This window comes from Schistocerca serialis, chromosome 5 (assembly GCF_023864345.2).
Source record: "Schistocerca serialis cubense isolate TAMUIC-IGC-003099 chromosome 5, iqSchSeri2.2, whole genome shotgun sequence".
NCBI lineage: Eukaryota > Metazoa > Arthropoda > Insecta > Orthoptera > Acrididae > Schistocerca > Schistocerca serialis.
The window spans coordinates 355,719,632-355,736,291 of NC_064642.1; the positions used below are offsets into that span (position 1 = coordinate 355,719,632).

Here is a 16,660-nt window from a genome sequence, read left to right on the forward strand (position 1 = left end):
TATGTCTTAAACTGTTGGAGATGTTGAAATAAGATTGTGGCAAATAATAGTATGTGATGAGGAGAATATTTTGTCGTATTATTAACAGGCGAAACTTCTATATATGACTATTATTCAAGCAACTAAAGATTTTTCTAATAACATAATGTAATATTTAATTACCATAAAAGCTATGAAATGAGAATTGTTATAGGTACCTACAAACCAGAGGTAGTTTGCGACATTCACAACAGGATTCATAACCATTGTAAGAATTATGGAGTCAACTACGAAAGTGTTGTGGGATTACCTCCAGTGACTCCACATGTGGGTGCCTTCAGGAGATGATTTTCTAAATTCTTTAAATGATTTATATAATGTACAGAACTTTCCAAATACAGGTGGTGATGTTGGGGGATATGAAGGAGAAAACAAAAGTTGTAGATTTTATTTTTCTAGTGTATTTCGCTTGATGGGAGAAGGGGAACTTAAAATACTGCCAGACTGTCCACTACAAAAGACTTCAGTCATGTTGCCTTTTGTATTCATCGCAGGTGAGGCATATCCATGGTTGAGGGATTCTATCAAATCTCAGATGTCGATGGATTTCCAGATCACAAAAATTAAGTCAATAGAAACTTCACCAGAATTTACTGATGATATTGTGAAATATGCATGTTCTCCACAACATTGTCATTGACCTGCAAGGACCCCTGAGTGTCAATGAGAAACATACAGTAGACACTGTGTAAAACACTTATGAGACTGGATGAAGCTTTAATGGACCTTCAAATGATGTTGTCCAAATGAGACTGTTATGATAACTTTCCATCACATAATAAAACATGATTTTGATGTAATTCTCAGCTATGCTACTTCAACTTTATCATCACATCTCGTTGTAAGACAGTGAGATAAACAAGATAATAATGAAATGTATTCTGTACTTACAGGCTGTGATTCTGTTGCCACCTCATCACATAACTTGTCTAAAATGCATTGGTTGTGATGATAGTCGTTTAAGTGATCCCATAAAGGACACCGAGTAGAAACAGCTGGTATCGAAGCTTCCGCTGATACCATTTTCTCAGCGGTACAACTAAAGAAACACAAGTGCCAGGAACAGTGCTGACTGCAACCTGCAGCAACAGCTGAACACAGCCATCATTGCCAAAACACAGCCATAGTCACTCAAATGCTATGGTCACCGCTCTCAGAAACCACTCTGTGCTGCTCCACTCCATGCCACTCTACTTGCAGCACCACTATAATAAAGTGCACTTCTCAGCACTGGTTTCTTTCTTCAGCACTGCTCTGCTCACTGTACTGTGCTGCTCGGATCGTGCTGTGCCACTCCACTATAACTGCAGCCTAAGTAATTTTGTTACAAATCCCTTTGATTTTGCTTTGGAAACAATTGTTTTTAGAGTCTCATAAGGTAAGGTGAAGAATTGCATTGAATTGCTGTAATGTTCACTTCTCAATCATGGCTCCCTTCAATGTTCTCACCGACATTGTGAATTTGTTGTTGGCGGTATGTCCTCAAGCTCCAGATCAGTTTCCCATTGCATGTTTATGAATGCAAACTACACATGAGAATTTGTCACATAGCTGTGAATTCATTGTTTGCACAAAAGCAAAAGCGAGGATTTTTAGTTTAAAAAAATGTAAGTATGAATCCTGATTGATTATTCACACTTCAGTTCTGGTTTAAAGATTGTACTACAAAGTAGTCTTAGCCAACTTCCTTGCAGTGTCATGCTTCAAGTTAACAGTGACCATAATGTGAAGAGCATCCAGTTTGAAACATAATATGTTTTTGCTATCAAAGTTTATTGATATTAATACCAGTGACAACAGTTGAAAGCATATTTCTATGAGGTTTTCTTATATACTTCAGGTTATCACACAGTGATATGGCATGGCACGGAATGGTAGTGGGGTGATGGTAACAATGGAACTTCCAAGGGCCCAAGAGCTTATAATTTACAGAATTGTTCATAAAACTGTAACGAAACTGTTATTTCATGGTTTCTAGATGATGATTTAATCACAAACCTCTCCATCAGTATACTCAGAAAATCATGTGATATATCCTGAGAGGGAGTAAGAAAGACAACGATATGTGTGACAGGGGACCTTAACTTGGTCAATGAATTCAATGAGGTTAACCAGTGGTGGGCTGCCTATTGATATCCCAACCACAACTAAAAAGCAAAATTTGGGTGGTGCAGGTATGGACCTTGGTGGAACTACTTAGGAAACAGGATGGAAATATCTAAGCATAGATGTAAGTACATTTCGCGGAAGTATCCCTAACACTCTTCCCAATTTACAAAGTCCCATGTATAACCGACTGACTCTTCGTTTGCTAAGTCTACTGTGTGTCCCACATTGACCGAGGCACGTGAAATATTCTAAGTCTGGTTCCTGCTGACGAGTGTCATGGAGATTGCATCATCCGCTCGTTGCTAATACTGCACACTCCCCAGTAGGGTAGGAGGGCCCCGTTATATGGCTTCTTTTGCATGTTACCCTTCTGGAAGGTTCGATGATGCTGCACTGTGCATGGCTGATCATGCGGTTAGTGTATGATGCCAACCATATTTGGCTCTTCTGGAATATCACCTCATTGCTAACCTGTAAGCTATGGGTAACTAGTCCTGTAGCCCGCAATTGCGTGTCACAAGAGCAGCAGAGCCAGCATCTGTCATTGAGTCCAAATATTGGTTTGCCACTTCCAGTGCTGAAATAAGCAGCCTACTGCCTCCCTCCAGGAATGACTGTCTAAGCTCTTTTAATGAACTGGTCAGCATATTTTGATTTTTATGACACATTTAGTACTCTTCTTTGTGGGTAGTTGAGAAGATGGCTTGATTACGTAAAGAAAGTGTGTCAAAATGTTTTTGGTAGTTTGAGAGAATACGGAAGTAAATGAAAGTGTTTCCATGTTGTTGTTGTGGTCTTCAGTCCTGCGACTGGTTTGATGCAGCTCTCCATGCTACTCTATCCTGTGCAAGCTTCTTCATCTCCCAGTACTTACTGCAACCTACATCCTTCTGAATCTGCTTAGTGTATTCATGTCTTGGTCTCCCTCTATGATTTTTACCCTCCACACTGCCCTCCAATCCTAAATTTGTGATCCCTTGATGCCTCAGAACATGTCCTACCAACCGGTCCCTTCTTCTTGTCAAGTTTTGCCACAAACTCCTCTTCTCCCCAATTCTATTCAATACCTCCTCATTAGTTATGTGATCTACCCATCTAATCTTCAGCATTCTTCTGTAGCACCACATTTTGAAAGCTTCTATTCTCTTCTTGTCCAAACTACACTCCTGGAAATTGAAATAAGAACACCGTGAATTCATTGTCCCAGGAAGGGGAAACTTTATTGACACATTCCTGGGGTCAGATACATCACATGATCACACTGACAGAACCACAGGCACATAGACACAGGCAACAGAGATGCACAATGTCGGCACTAGTACAGTGTATATCCACCTTTCGCAGCAATCCAGGCTGCTATTCTCCCATGGAGACGATCGTAGAGATGCTGGATGTAGTCCTGTGGAATGGCTTGCCATGCCATTTCCACCTGGCGCCTCAGTTGGACCAGCGTTCGTGCTGGACGTGCAGACCGCGTGAGACGACGCTTCATCCAGTCCCAAACATGCTCAATGGGGGACAGATCCGGAGATCTTGCTGGCCAGGGTAGTTGACTTACACCTTCTAGAGCACGTTGGGTGGCACGGGATACATGCGGACGTGCATTGTCCTGTTGGAACAGCAAGTTCCCTTGCCGGTCTAGGAATGGTAGAACGATGGGTTCGATGACGGTTTGGATGTACCGTGCACTATTCAGTGTCTCCTCGACGATCACCAGTGGTGTACGGCCAGTGTAGGAGATCGCTCCCCACACCATGATGCCGGGTGTTGGCCCTGTGTGCCTCGGTCGTATGCAGTCCTGATTGTGGCGCTCACCTGCACGGCGCCAAACACGCATACGACCATCATTGGCACCAAGGCAGAAGCGACTCTCATCGCTAAAGACGACACGTCTCCATTCGTCCCTCCATTCATGCCTGTCGCGACACCACTGGAGGCGGGCTGCACGATGTTGGGGCGTGAGCGGAAGACGGCCTAATGGTGTGCGGGACCGTAGCCCAGCTTCATGGAGACGGTTGCGAATGGTCCTCGCCGATACCGCAGGAGCAACAGTGTCCCTAATTTGCTGGGAAGTGGCGGTGCGGTCCCCTACGGCACTGCGTAGGATCCTACGGTCTTGGCGTGCATCCGTGCGTCGCTGCGGTCCGGTCCCAGGTCGACGGGCACGTGCAGCTTCTGCCAACCACTGGCGACAACATCGATGTACTGTGGAGACCTCACGCCCCACGTGTTGAGCAATTCGGCGGTACGTCCACCCGGCCTCCCGCATGTCCACTATACGCCCTCGCTCAAAGTCCGTCAACTGCACATACGGTTCACGTCCACGCTGTCGCGGCATGCTACCAGTGTTAAAGACTGCGATGGAGCTCCGTATGCCACAGCAAACTGGCTGACACTGACGGCGGCGGTGCACAAATGCTGCGCAGCTAGCGCCATTCGACGGCCAACACCGCGGTTCCTGGTGTGTCCGCTGTGCTGTGCGTGTGATCATTGCTTGTACAGCTGTCTCGCAGTGTCCGGAGCAAGTATGGTGGGTCTGACACACCGGTGTCAATGTGTTCTTTTTTCCATTTCCAGGAGTGTATTTATCATCCATGTTTTACTTCCATACATGGCTACACTCCATGTAAATACTTTTGAAAACGACTTCCTGACACTTAAATCTGAACTCGATGTTAACAAATTTCTCTTCTTCAGAAACGCTTTCCTTGCCATTGCCAGTCTACATTTTATATCCTCTCTACTTCAGGCATCATCAGTTATTTTGCTCCCCAAATAGCAAAACACATTTACTACTTCAAGTGTCTCATTTCCTAATCTAATTCCCTCAGCATCACCCGACTTAATTCGACTACATTCCATTATCCTTGTTTTGCTTTTGTTGATGTTCATCTTATATCCTCCTTTCAAGACACTGTCCATTGGGTTCAACTGCTCTTCCAAGTCCTTTGCTGTCTCTGACAGAATTACAATGTGTTTCCATAGTCTGACTGAACATCTGCATGTCACATGTCAGGATATGGGCTTAGAATGTACAAAAAACAATTGATACTACATGCCAGAGTGTGGTGCGACATGACGTGGCAATGTGCTAGCCACTTAAGATTTGATTGTGATCCAAGAACAATTACAGCTCCTTGTGTGCCATTCTAGACTGTATTGTGCTGTCTCACAATTGTGCATCTGATCCCTTGGATTTATTTCTTGGCCACACTGTGCCAGACCTTAAACTTGGAGCAACATGAGCTAAATGATAAGGTAAGACACCCTGGGCTGTATAAAACCCCTATATATATTAATTAAAAAGCAGTATGTTGTCTTTATGTAGAATAACTGCCAGATAAAATACCACTTCAGTAACTTATTTATGAAATTAACACGTGTGTAAATGTTTAGAATTAGTATTAATAAAAAAAAAGCACAAAATATTTCCACTGCTACAGCCTTGGAAATGTCAGATGAGGAATGTCAAATGGGGTAACAGAAGAAAAATTATCATTAGGAACAATGATGCTGCTAAGTGTAACACATCCAACAGCTGTTTTTTAAATAACGATATCTTGTGAACTGGTTATGAAATATCACTGTGTGTTACGTTGTAGGTATATCCTTTTTTGTGGAAGGGGGCAGGGGGGAAGTTGCTTTTGTATGCATAAAACACTCCAGTTCCTTTTCCCAGGGCTAAGATCATTCATCCGAGTTGTCGGTAGTAATGCTTTTTTTTTTTCTTTCTTTCTTCTTCTTCACTGTCCATATTAACAAGAAGGTAGGTTTTACAACAATGTAAAAGACATTTGTTCAGAATTAATGAGATCCCATGGGAGAGAAACCTATTCCACCTGGTATGCAAGATTCATGAGAGTGGCGAGATATCCTCAGGCTTCAGATACAATGTAATTATTCAGATTACAAAGAAAGTAGATGCCTGCAGATGTGAATATTCCTGAACTATAAGTTTCAGACAATGGAAAAGCCAGGATGGAATAACGACAATAGAGACCAGTCTCAGTGGCCAGATGCAATGGTCATGTGTAAGAGAGAGATGTGCTTGCATGAAGGTCTTTTGGCTGAAAGTATACTTGTTTTGCAGTCTTTGTTGTGCTAATCTGTGACTTAACATCTCCACCATGAAGTGTGCTGTAATATTCAGGAGTCGTGGTTGCAAAACGCTGCCACAAATTACATACATAAGATTGGAAAAACTGGTACGAGCCAATCTCGAGGACGATTAGTTTGGATCTGGAGAAATGCGAACACACTGACCCTGTGATTACTCTTGGAAGATAGGTTGAAGGGTGGCAAAGCTATGTTTATGGAATTTATTGATTTAGAGAGAGCTCGTGACGTAGGCTGGTATACACACTTCAAAATTTTGAGAGCAGCAGAGAGAAAATACGTGAAACAGAGGGTTACTCGTAACTTGTACAGGAACCAGACTGGAATTGTTAGTAGTGAAGGGCATAAAAATTGTAGAGAGATATTACAAAGCATGTGACTAGAGTAAGCAAATTCAAGTGGAAGTAGGCTGCAGCAGTGACAGAGGAAAGAAGGCTTAAGCAAGATAAACTAGCATTGGGAGCAGCATCAAACCAGTTTTCGACAGACCTTTACATCAGAATTATATGTTGAAATGAGTGTATATGTAATGGTCATCATTTTGGCTTAGATCAGATAACAGGGAAGTTGTAGCTAAATTTGTAATAATTACAGCTAACTATAGATGTAATAAGTAAGATTATCTTAAAGAAAAATTCAGCTGGATGAAATGACCTACCCACTAGAGTGCTAAAACAGTTTCTAGTATAATATCAGGATCTCTCTATGAAATAATTAGTCTGTCATTCGAAGAGTGCTTGCCTGTTGCACTGAAGTCAGCGTATGCAGTAGTAAACATGTTATTCCAGAAAAGCTCGAAGGTAGATGTAGGAAACAACTGATCAAAAGTCTTCTCCCAATCTTTTCAAGCTGCAACTCAAATCCAAAGTGTTATAGAAAATTCTAGTAGTATCCCTTGAAATCAGTTTGGCTTCCAAAAAGACAAGAATAAGATATGTCATTAATGAATTTATTCAGAAAATGTATTTATCTTCAGACAAGACTCAAAAGTCACAGCAGTTTCCTGTAAGTTGTATGAAGTGAAGAAGAAAAACCATAAGAACATATTTTGAAACAGTCGCTTCAAGAGATACTTCTGAGAAAAATCTGTATAGGGAATCAAATGAAATCTGTGACTTCATTGAGGATCTTATTAGGGAGCATGCAGCATATATAAGCAGATGTAGTTGTTACTTCAGGTGTGCCCCAGGGAAGTGTGGTGAGGCCTTTGCTGTTCATGTTGCATATTAATGACTTGGCAGACAATGTAAATAGTAGCCTCAGACTTTTTGCTGATGATGCAGTTTTCTACTATGAAACACTATCAGAAAAAAGCCTCACAGATACTCAGTCAGATCTTGAAAAGATTTCCAAGTGGTGCAGAGATTGGGAACTCATTGTAAATCTTTAGAAATGTAAAACCGTGCACTTCAGAAAACACAGAAACAGTGCCCTATAACCAAAACAACAATGAATATAACTATAACTATAACTAAAACAACAATGAATCACATTTGAAATCTGTCAACCTTTGTAAACATCTGAGTGTAACAACAATTTGTTGGAATATGAAATGAAATGATGAAGTAGGCTCAGTCATAGACATTGAAGAAGATGGCAGACATTGATTCATTAGTAGGATATTAGAAAAATCCAATCTGTCTATAAAAGAGATTGCTTTCAAAACTCTTGTATGAACAATCCGGATATATTGCTCAAGTATGTATGGTATATCGTATAGGACAAACAGGAAATGTTGAATGTACACAAAGAGGACAGCATGAATGGTCACAGACTTGGTTGACTCATGGGAGGGTGTTTCGAAAATAATGAAAAACCTGAATTACTGAGACATGCAGATAAATAATTATCCTGTGAGAGCATAATTAGAAAATTTCAAGATGCAGTATCAAATTACAAATCCAGGAATATACTAAAACATCCTACCTATTGCTCTCTCAGTGTGTGTTCATGTGAGATTCTATTCACACTTAAATAGAAGTATGCATACCATTCCAATGTTCAAGATGTTCATTTTGTTAGCATTAGAGCCATTGATGTTATTATTTTGAGACAAAGCTAAAATTATCGAAAGAAGCACAAGTGTTGGGTTAATGAATATGTTTAGCATTGTAGTGTATCTGAATACTGTCGAAGAAATAAAGAAGGCAAGTAGAATGCTGTTTATAAACCTTACTTGCTGGTCATACAGTGAATTCACACTAATATTTCATCTTACTGGACCACTGTCAGCAAAGGAGTATATGGCATACAGAGATGCTATACTGGTACTGACAAGCATAGCCCTCATACGTTGATTTCTTACTGCTGGGGACAATTGCAGCAGTTTGATGATCCGGTGTTCTTCTTCGAATTGTACAAGTTGTGTACCTGTTAGAAGTACGAAGTCTTTTTTTATTGGCCAGGGTTGACTTTTGTTTCCAGTTATACTTATTTGTGAGGAATTGTAGACTGTAATTTCATTTCATTCCAATAAGTCAGTGAAATTAATTTACCAGAAACAAAAAATTGCATGATTAATAATTGTCTAAAAATTCTTTATGTTTCTCATTAATCCTTTTGACCATTATGCTAATGCAGGGGAAAATTGAATGGGTTTGACAAATGAATTTTTAACTAATCATTGGTAATTAAAAAAAAAGCAGGAAATGAGTATAACTGCAGTCAGGCACACAATTGTATCATAAGTCTCCCTACCTGAAATGAGGAAACTATGGTGCCTGCACATGGTGACCCTGATGTGCACAGAAATTAGATACTTGTATGACTTTGCCTCGTTTGAGCACTCCCATGCAAGTTCGTGCTACGGCTGCATGCCCCTACTGCACATGGAAGACTGCATTTTAATTGCAACAAGGACAGAGGCATTTAAGCAGTCACTCTTTCTGTGTGCCATACACAAATGGAACCGGTAGTACAATGTGGAGTATCCTCTCCAGCACCCTTCACTTAGGTTTATGGAGTAAAGATATAGAGGTGTTGAAATTAAAGTGGCAATTGCAGTAACAGAAGCGAAGCTTGCAGAAGATGACAGATGACTTTTCAGCTCAGACAGAACAGCAGGTTGCGGAAGTACTATGCCTTGATGGAGAAATCTGGGACAAAGGAAAATTAGGAAGTTAAATAGGCCTAGTACATATGTAAATCAGTTTAAGATACCTTAGGAAGTAGGTGCAATGCTCTAGAAAAGAGGTTTGCAAATAATTTTAGTTTGGTGTCTGGATACATTCTAAATTTTTGTAAAAAAAACCCTCATGTTCCTTATTAATTTTTATTTTCATGTGAAATGCAATAGATTGGTGGAATTGTATTTATCTGCAGTCTTGAACCAGATTTTTAAATTTATATTTACACAGGGAGCAGCTTACGCAGAGAGTGTCTAGAAGGGGCGCGGATATTAATTTTCAGCGAGCAATATTGGTTCTTCAAAAAATTCATTATTGAAAATGAAGTTTCATTAACATAGTAGCCAGGCAAATGGATAATTTTTTGCAATTTCCATAGTGTTCTGGGACATGTTTACTCCAAAATTCTTTGGCAGATGAAATTTTATATGTTTGCAAGGAAATGTGTTCCTGCAATTCTATTATCTCCATTTGGAGTAAATTGTTGGAAAGGTAGAAGAACCTCAAAACCACATCAGTCCTTTCTGCCACTGGAGAAACTTCAGGAGCGATTTTAAGAATTGCAGCAACTTTATTTTTTTATTTGCCAAAAATGTTCAGGCACTAATAAACACTGTTGTTCTGCAGTAAGTAAGAATGACTGAATCACACTCAGATATGAACTCCTGAAACTCTTTGAACTGTCTGTGATGAAGAGCAGAATGAGACCTTATAAAATTAATCACCCCTATCGACCTGTCCATTACTTCTTTCAGAGTGCCACTAAGTTTTCCACAAAGGGCTTCTTGGTGAATAATGCTCTGGTAAGATAGCAGCTCAGCATTCTTATCCTTGATTCTGTTTTTCAGGCCCTTTTCTTTGCTGATCACTGGGGCACTGTCAGTTGAAAGTGACGCCATTTTATGGTAACTAATGTTTGATTTTGTCAAAGTCAACAGAAGCCTTGAATGAATCTTCTCCGCAAGTCAGCAATATTGCTAATAGTTCTTACCTAAATGCTTTACTTTCAATAACCAAAAATCATTTGAAAGTAGAATTTGTTCGTCTTCAGTGATGTCACATCATTCAAGTAGTATGGCATAGCAGGGAACTGTCTGCAGAAGTTTGAGCAAATTACTATTGTTGTCAGCAGCCAAAATTTTGGTTTTTCTTGGATTCCTTCTTGCCGACAATGGAATACTTCAAATTGCGGCGCTCCTAAAAGTGTCGTAGCCACTTCCAACATATATTTTTTTAATAACTCAGATTCTGAAAAAGGCATCTGGTGTTTATTAAGCATCCAATACGCATGCAACACTGCTTCAGTCGATTTTTCTTGCCGGTTCATATAGCAGCTTAGTAAAGTCAGTTTTATATTTTAAGAAGCTAGGTATGTCTGAAGTTTCTCTGGATAAGCTCAAATACTTGGAGGAAAAATTAGGATGACACTGGTGATGAGTTTTTTCATAATGTCACTTTAAATTGGCACTTCAACAAGAGCGACAGTTTTGTTGCATATGAGGCAAACTGGAACAGTTCGAGGCCTATCAGGTGACGTAAAACAATATTGTTCAGTCCATTCAGTCAAAAACTTCTTAGTGTCACTATCAACTTTACACTTTTTAGCAGTCACCTACATGCAAAAAAATGTTATAAGCCTTGACAGTAACAAAACAGTTTGAGAACAGCTCTGTACAAGATCGCAACAACTGTAACAAAGTTACGATAAAGTTTGCTTATTGTATTTACAGGATGATAGTTATTGAACCGTATGAAAATAAATAAATTAGTTACAAACTACAGTGTTGGGTTATGAGATGTTCAATATGCCTGCCATCATTGGCGACAATGTGGCACAGACGAATATTGAAATTCTGCATGACCCACTGAAGTGTTGGAACATCGATGCTGTTGATGAATGGCTCTTTTCAGCTCTGCAATGATTCTGGGATTATTGCTGTACACATTGTCTTTAATATAGCCCCACAAATAGGAGTCGCATGTGTTCAGATCTGGAGAATATGGCAGCCAATCGAGACCCATGCCAGTGGCCTCTGCGTACCCCAGAACCAGAATACCATCTCCAAAGTGCTCCTCAGGACATCAAACACTCTCCTGCTTCGATGGGGTTGAGCTCCGTCTTGCATGAACCACATCTTGCCGAAATCAGGGTTACTTTGGGTAATGGGGATAAAATCATTTTCCAGAACTGTCACGTACTGTTTGGCAGTCACTGTGCCATCAAGGAATAAAGGAATATCACACTGATTATTCCGTGACTGGACATTGCACACTACACTGTAACCCGTTGAGTGTGAAGAGACTTCTTGATTGTGGAACGCGGATTCTCAGTCCCCCAAATGTGCCAATTTTGCTTATTGGTGAAACTATCCAAATAAAAGTGGGCTTCATCGGTAAACCATACCAAATGCGCATACTAACTCCCATCATGCCCTGCAGCAAACTGTCCAGTTTGAACATCCTACCGCAAACCGTTCAGAAGTTCTGACGATTTTATTTCTTATAGTTCAGTAACTGTTACCCTGTTATTTTGCTCCTTATAAAAATACTGCTGCCTGCCACAAAGTGCATGCCATTGCATAATAAACGAATTGCTTCCATGTCAAAGTGTATGTTGGTGCACTGCACATTGTATGCATGTCCAGAAGATAAAATTGGAATTTCACATCAAAGTTTCATAAAGTGTCATTAGGCTTTTGTTAAAGTTGCGTGCTCTGATTAAAAGAGGATTCATAGGTTGCCAGAGTCAGAGATTGATTTATAAAATTTACTACTTCGTTCCATAAAATTCTTTGGGTGTACAGAGCTTTTATGTGGATCAACACAACATGCTGTGTTGATTCGCCAACAAGCTCCCTTCTGCCCCCATCTTTCTTGTGCTACAAAATGTAGCAACTATGTATTTAATCTACATACTAACCATTAACAGCTCAAATCAGTCACACAACTACTTGCAAAATACTATAAAATGATAAGGGTGGATCTCAAATGAATTGTTTTGGTGTTTTTTTAAGTAATTTGCTTGGGTAATTTATACTTTCAAATAAATTTTGGAGGGCCAGTTGCCAACTGTGACTCCAGAATATATACTAATGACGCCAAATTCCAAAATCCCAGATATGACAGAGCAATATCCAGAAAATAGCATTTAAGGAGCAAGGCATGTGGAAGATTTTGCTAACAGAAATGCAGAGATGAGGGATGCAGAATTAAAAATAATAATAATAATAATAATAATAATAATAATAATAATTCGATGGTAGTTTCCTTAGTGTGTTACAGTTCTAGCAAATAAAGTCATCAGGTGGCATTTACTCAGAGAATGTTTTGCAGTTTTATTATGTCTACCTGTATTGGTGAACTGAAAAAGATAAGATGAATTTTGTCCATGGATATTTGCAGGAAGAATCAGGTGCATGGGCCGTTATAACTACATAAAATCGGAATAGCTGTCTAGCATTCAAAGACATTTTCTTGTTTTGGTAATGGATTTCAACCAAACAATGGGCAGTGAATTCAGCATTATTGAATACAGGGTCAAATCCACATACCAGTATCACATCAAAGGAATGTGTAAATATTGGGACAAAAACTCATATCTGAGGACCAAGTAGAAGATAAAGAGTAAGAGTTTGGCTCCACAATTAGCAGTTGCAGAAGAACTGGCTATGATTATATGTTGAGATTCTGAAACATTTGTTTACTGCTAGTAAAATTGAATCAGTCAATCATGAGCGAAGCTGTTAGACCAAAAGTACTAGGAATGGTGGGAAACATTTGGGGGTCATGAAATAGTGAAGATCATCATTTCAAACATGACGTGCTCCCACAATAAATTATGGATGAAAAGATAATAAGCAGGGGGAGAAGCAGCTGCATCAGTAAGAGAGAAATCCGTCCTGGGAATTCGGTCAAGAGAGACCAGCTGTTACACCAAATATGGTAGCAATGAGGAAGATATGAAAGAGTATTTGAGAGAGCTGAAAATAAACATATGGGTGCTTTGACCATTACTTGGGTCAGGAAGGGTCATGAAGATAAATAAAACCATACTGGACAGACTTTAACAGACTATGTCTCCGACAAAGTATTACAAGATTTGTGCTACGAAGAACACATAGGAATTAAAGAGCTGATAATGCCAATTGTGGAAACTAAGTGATAAGATTGGAGATCAACACATTGATTGATATTGGCTGTGCAATGTCAGCCATTTGATCATAATTTTATCACTAACTAATGGAAATAGAAATACCACCAAACATGCCCTGTGTATGACAAGAGATATGCAAATTCTGTTCGAAATAAATGTAGGAAATGAAGGAACAAGGGTAACTAATTTTTACATTGCAGCAGATGAAACATTAACAACACATCTTTCTGCTCCCCTATCTCTTGGTAAATTTTGTGCTTAAGGTAAACAGATTGAGCTCGAAAAGAGCAAAGCTTGATTTTCACCTGTGTAATTAAGTATTTTGTGATGGAGAGGAGACAAAAATTGTGTTATTTGGATAAGATGTGAAAAAGGAGTAATGCCAATGGAGAACTACACTTAAGCAATCGTATAATTACAAATTAATATGGTGTGGCAAGTGTGATGGGAAGTGGTTCAACAACTCTTCCACAACAGTGAATATTTTATGGATAATTCTGTTTTGTGCATTGTATGCTATAATTTATTATTATTGTTGCAATATCTGTTTCAGTGTAACGAGAAATTATTTAGACTGGCTTACATGCCTTCCCTGGGGTTTAACAAGTGAAGAAAACTTGGACATAGAAAGAGCAATGGAAATCTTGGATGAAGATCACTATGGTATGGAAGATGTGAAGAAGAGAGTGCTTGGTGAGTTTAGATTCTCTATAGAAGTAGTATAATTTATAGTAAAAGCAAGAATTAGAAGGTTTTACTCACAGCAGGGAGGCATGTTACTCTGTATCAGAAGGACTCATGAACAAGAAATCGCTTTACTTGCCCAGCAGTGGGATCTTGGAATATAGTTGTTGTATATTAAGTATGTGTTTATGTGAATGGTTCTTCTGATGCGTAATTTTTAAAACCTGCTGTAGGATGCCCATGACTGCTGTAGAAGTTAATTTTTTACAATATTGGCTAGTCACATAACAAGCACTCATTTTATGGTATATACATTCTACAGTTAGGTAAAGCATGTTTATCTCCTGTTATTCATAGAGCCTCGATTACATTTTGGATGAGTACTGTCTTGTGCAAACTAAAGGGTGTAAAAAATTTGCACGACACCTATGATTTTTATGCTGTGCCTTAGTAACTTGTGTCTCTATCACTGTTGTTGCTACATGTTCACATTTCTGAGTCCTCTGATTGGGTATGCATTCATACACATCCAGCATTATGGTTGTAAGTTTGCTAACATATGATGGGGATAATGCACTGAGACAAATCCTTCAAAGACTGTTGTACATGTCAGTATTACAAAGACTTAACTAGTAATGGCAATACCAGCTGGTAAAGCATGCATATTCATCCAGGTAAAGCGTGCACATTCATCAAAGTATCTGAACCTTATCTTAGATAGGTATCAAAATCAAGGATCATTATGAATGTACAGCCAAATGCTGTAGCAAGAAAAAGGATCCTAAAAAAATTGATGTGCAGAAGATAAAATGAAAACCAATAGCTTGTGTTTCTCTGGAGTCAAATATGCCTGCCCAATCTGGAAAAGATCTGCACATGTGAAAAAAGTAGATATTGTGCTGTGTAGTAGCTGATTACAAGGAGACACCGGCTCCCTACAACCTGTATAAACCAGCAAACACTTCTGCTTCCACAGTGCACTGACCAGCTCATAAAATACAATGGGAAATTCAGACAGCCCCTTCACGAAAGGCATGCCATTTATTGGTCAGAGGAGACATTTGTTGTACCAGAACTAAAATGAAGAAAGACTCTCAGTGAGCAATTGTGATACTAATGAAGACCAGCTTACCAAGATTGGGACCTCAATGATGAATACAATGTTCTTTTTGAATGTTACCAGGTCTAAGACATTAAGCACATCTTAGAGTGCCTTGCTTTTTAAAGTATCCTGCTGCATGGTGGCATGATTGAAGTAACACTGTTTATTGAACATGAACTCAATTGAGTACAGTTTGAGGACAAAGTTCATGCATGCTGTAAAACTGCGAATGTGCTTTTGTGATGATTGAAAAATACAACGGAAATGAATTTCTGTGGTGATTAAATAATACAATTGAAATTACCTTATGTGGCAGTTATGTTGCCAATGCACACAAGGACGATGTCCTAATTGTTGGTAGAGGTGATTAGCAGTGATACAGGGTCTTCCAGATCAGTGGTTGCACAGCATTACCTGGGAGTCTGGTGACAGCCAAGATGGCAGTGTTGGTGCCCTTGGCATAGTTTCACTATGTGGCTGGTGATCTGTCCGAAAGCTAAAGTTGAGCTGGCTGTCGAGGGACTTGGCGGTGACCTAATTACTCACGTGGAGCAACACAGGCGTGCAGCCATGTGGACACATTTTTAAGTTCTCCTTTATTAGGTATGCACCATACATATGATTTAAAGTTGTAAGAACACCTAATTAACAGAAGACTGAACTCTCATAATGGGTTAATTGTCATGCATAGCTACATAGGTTTTGAAATGCTGATCATAGACTGTATATAAGAATGAGAAAGCCTGTTATTCAGTTGTAATGTACACAAGACATCTAGCGACATGGCTTGCCTCTCTCACTCTCTTGTACCTTGTCTCACAGTGCCAAATGTTCTGTTCTCAAGCACTTAATAAAACATATACATTAATATTTTGTGTGAAATGACCCTAATGTGCCATACACTGTCTATTGCAAGCTAGTGTGTGTGTGTGTGTGTGTGTGTGTGTGTGTGTGTGTGTGTGTGTGTGTTTTATAGATCTCTGATGTTTAGTGTTCTTTATTTGACAGAATTTATTGCTGTAAGCCAGCTCAAAGGATCAACACAAGGCAAAATCTTGTGTTTCCATGGACCTCCTGGCGTGGGCAAAACAAGCATAGCACGCTCAATAGCACGTGCTCTCAACAGGGAGGTATGTAATTATTTCTTATAGAGTGATTAATAATACTAATTGTACCTGAAACAGCAGCTTCACAGTTTACCAAATTCACTTACCTCTCCAGCTTGGTTGTAAAAGAATGTTGTAGTTTGTAAATGTGATTGGCCCCTGAAAAAAGCCTTATTGCAGCGGTTCCCAACCTTTTTCGACTCGCGAATTCCTTTTACAACGATCT

General features: G+C 39.5%; 1 protein-coding gene across 1 annotated transcript in view; it reads left to right on the forward strand.

Annotated features, from left to right (window-relative positions):
• Nucleotides 1-16,660, forward strand: part of LOC126482343 (lon protease homolog, mitochondrial-like) — a 153,901-nt gene that overhangs the window by 106,511 nt on the left and 30,730 nt on the right. The window contains exons 8-9 of the mRNA XM_050106424.1: nucleotides 14,096-14,235; nucleotides 16,337-16,458. Of these exons, the coding sequence (XP_049962381.1) occupies nucleotides 14,096-14,235; nucleotides 16,337-16,458 (262 nt within the window). The remainder of the gene's footprint in view (nucleotides 1-14,095; nucleotides 14,236-16,336; nucleotides 16,459-16,660) is intronic.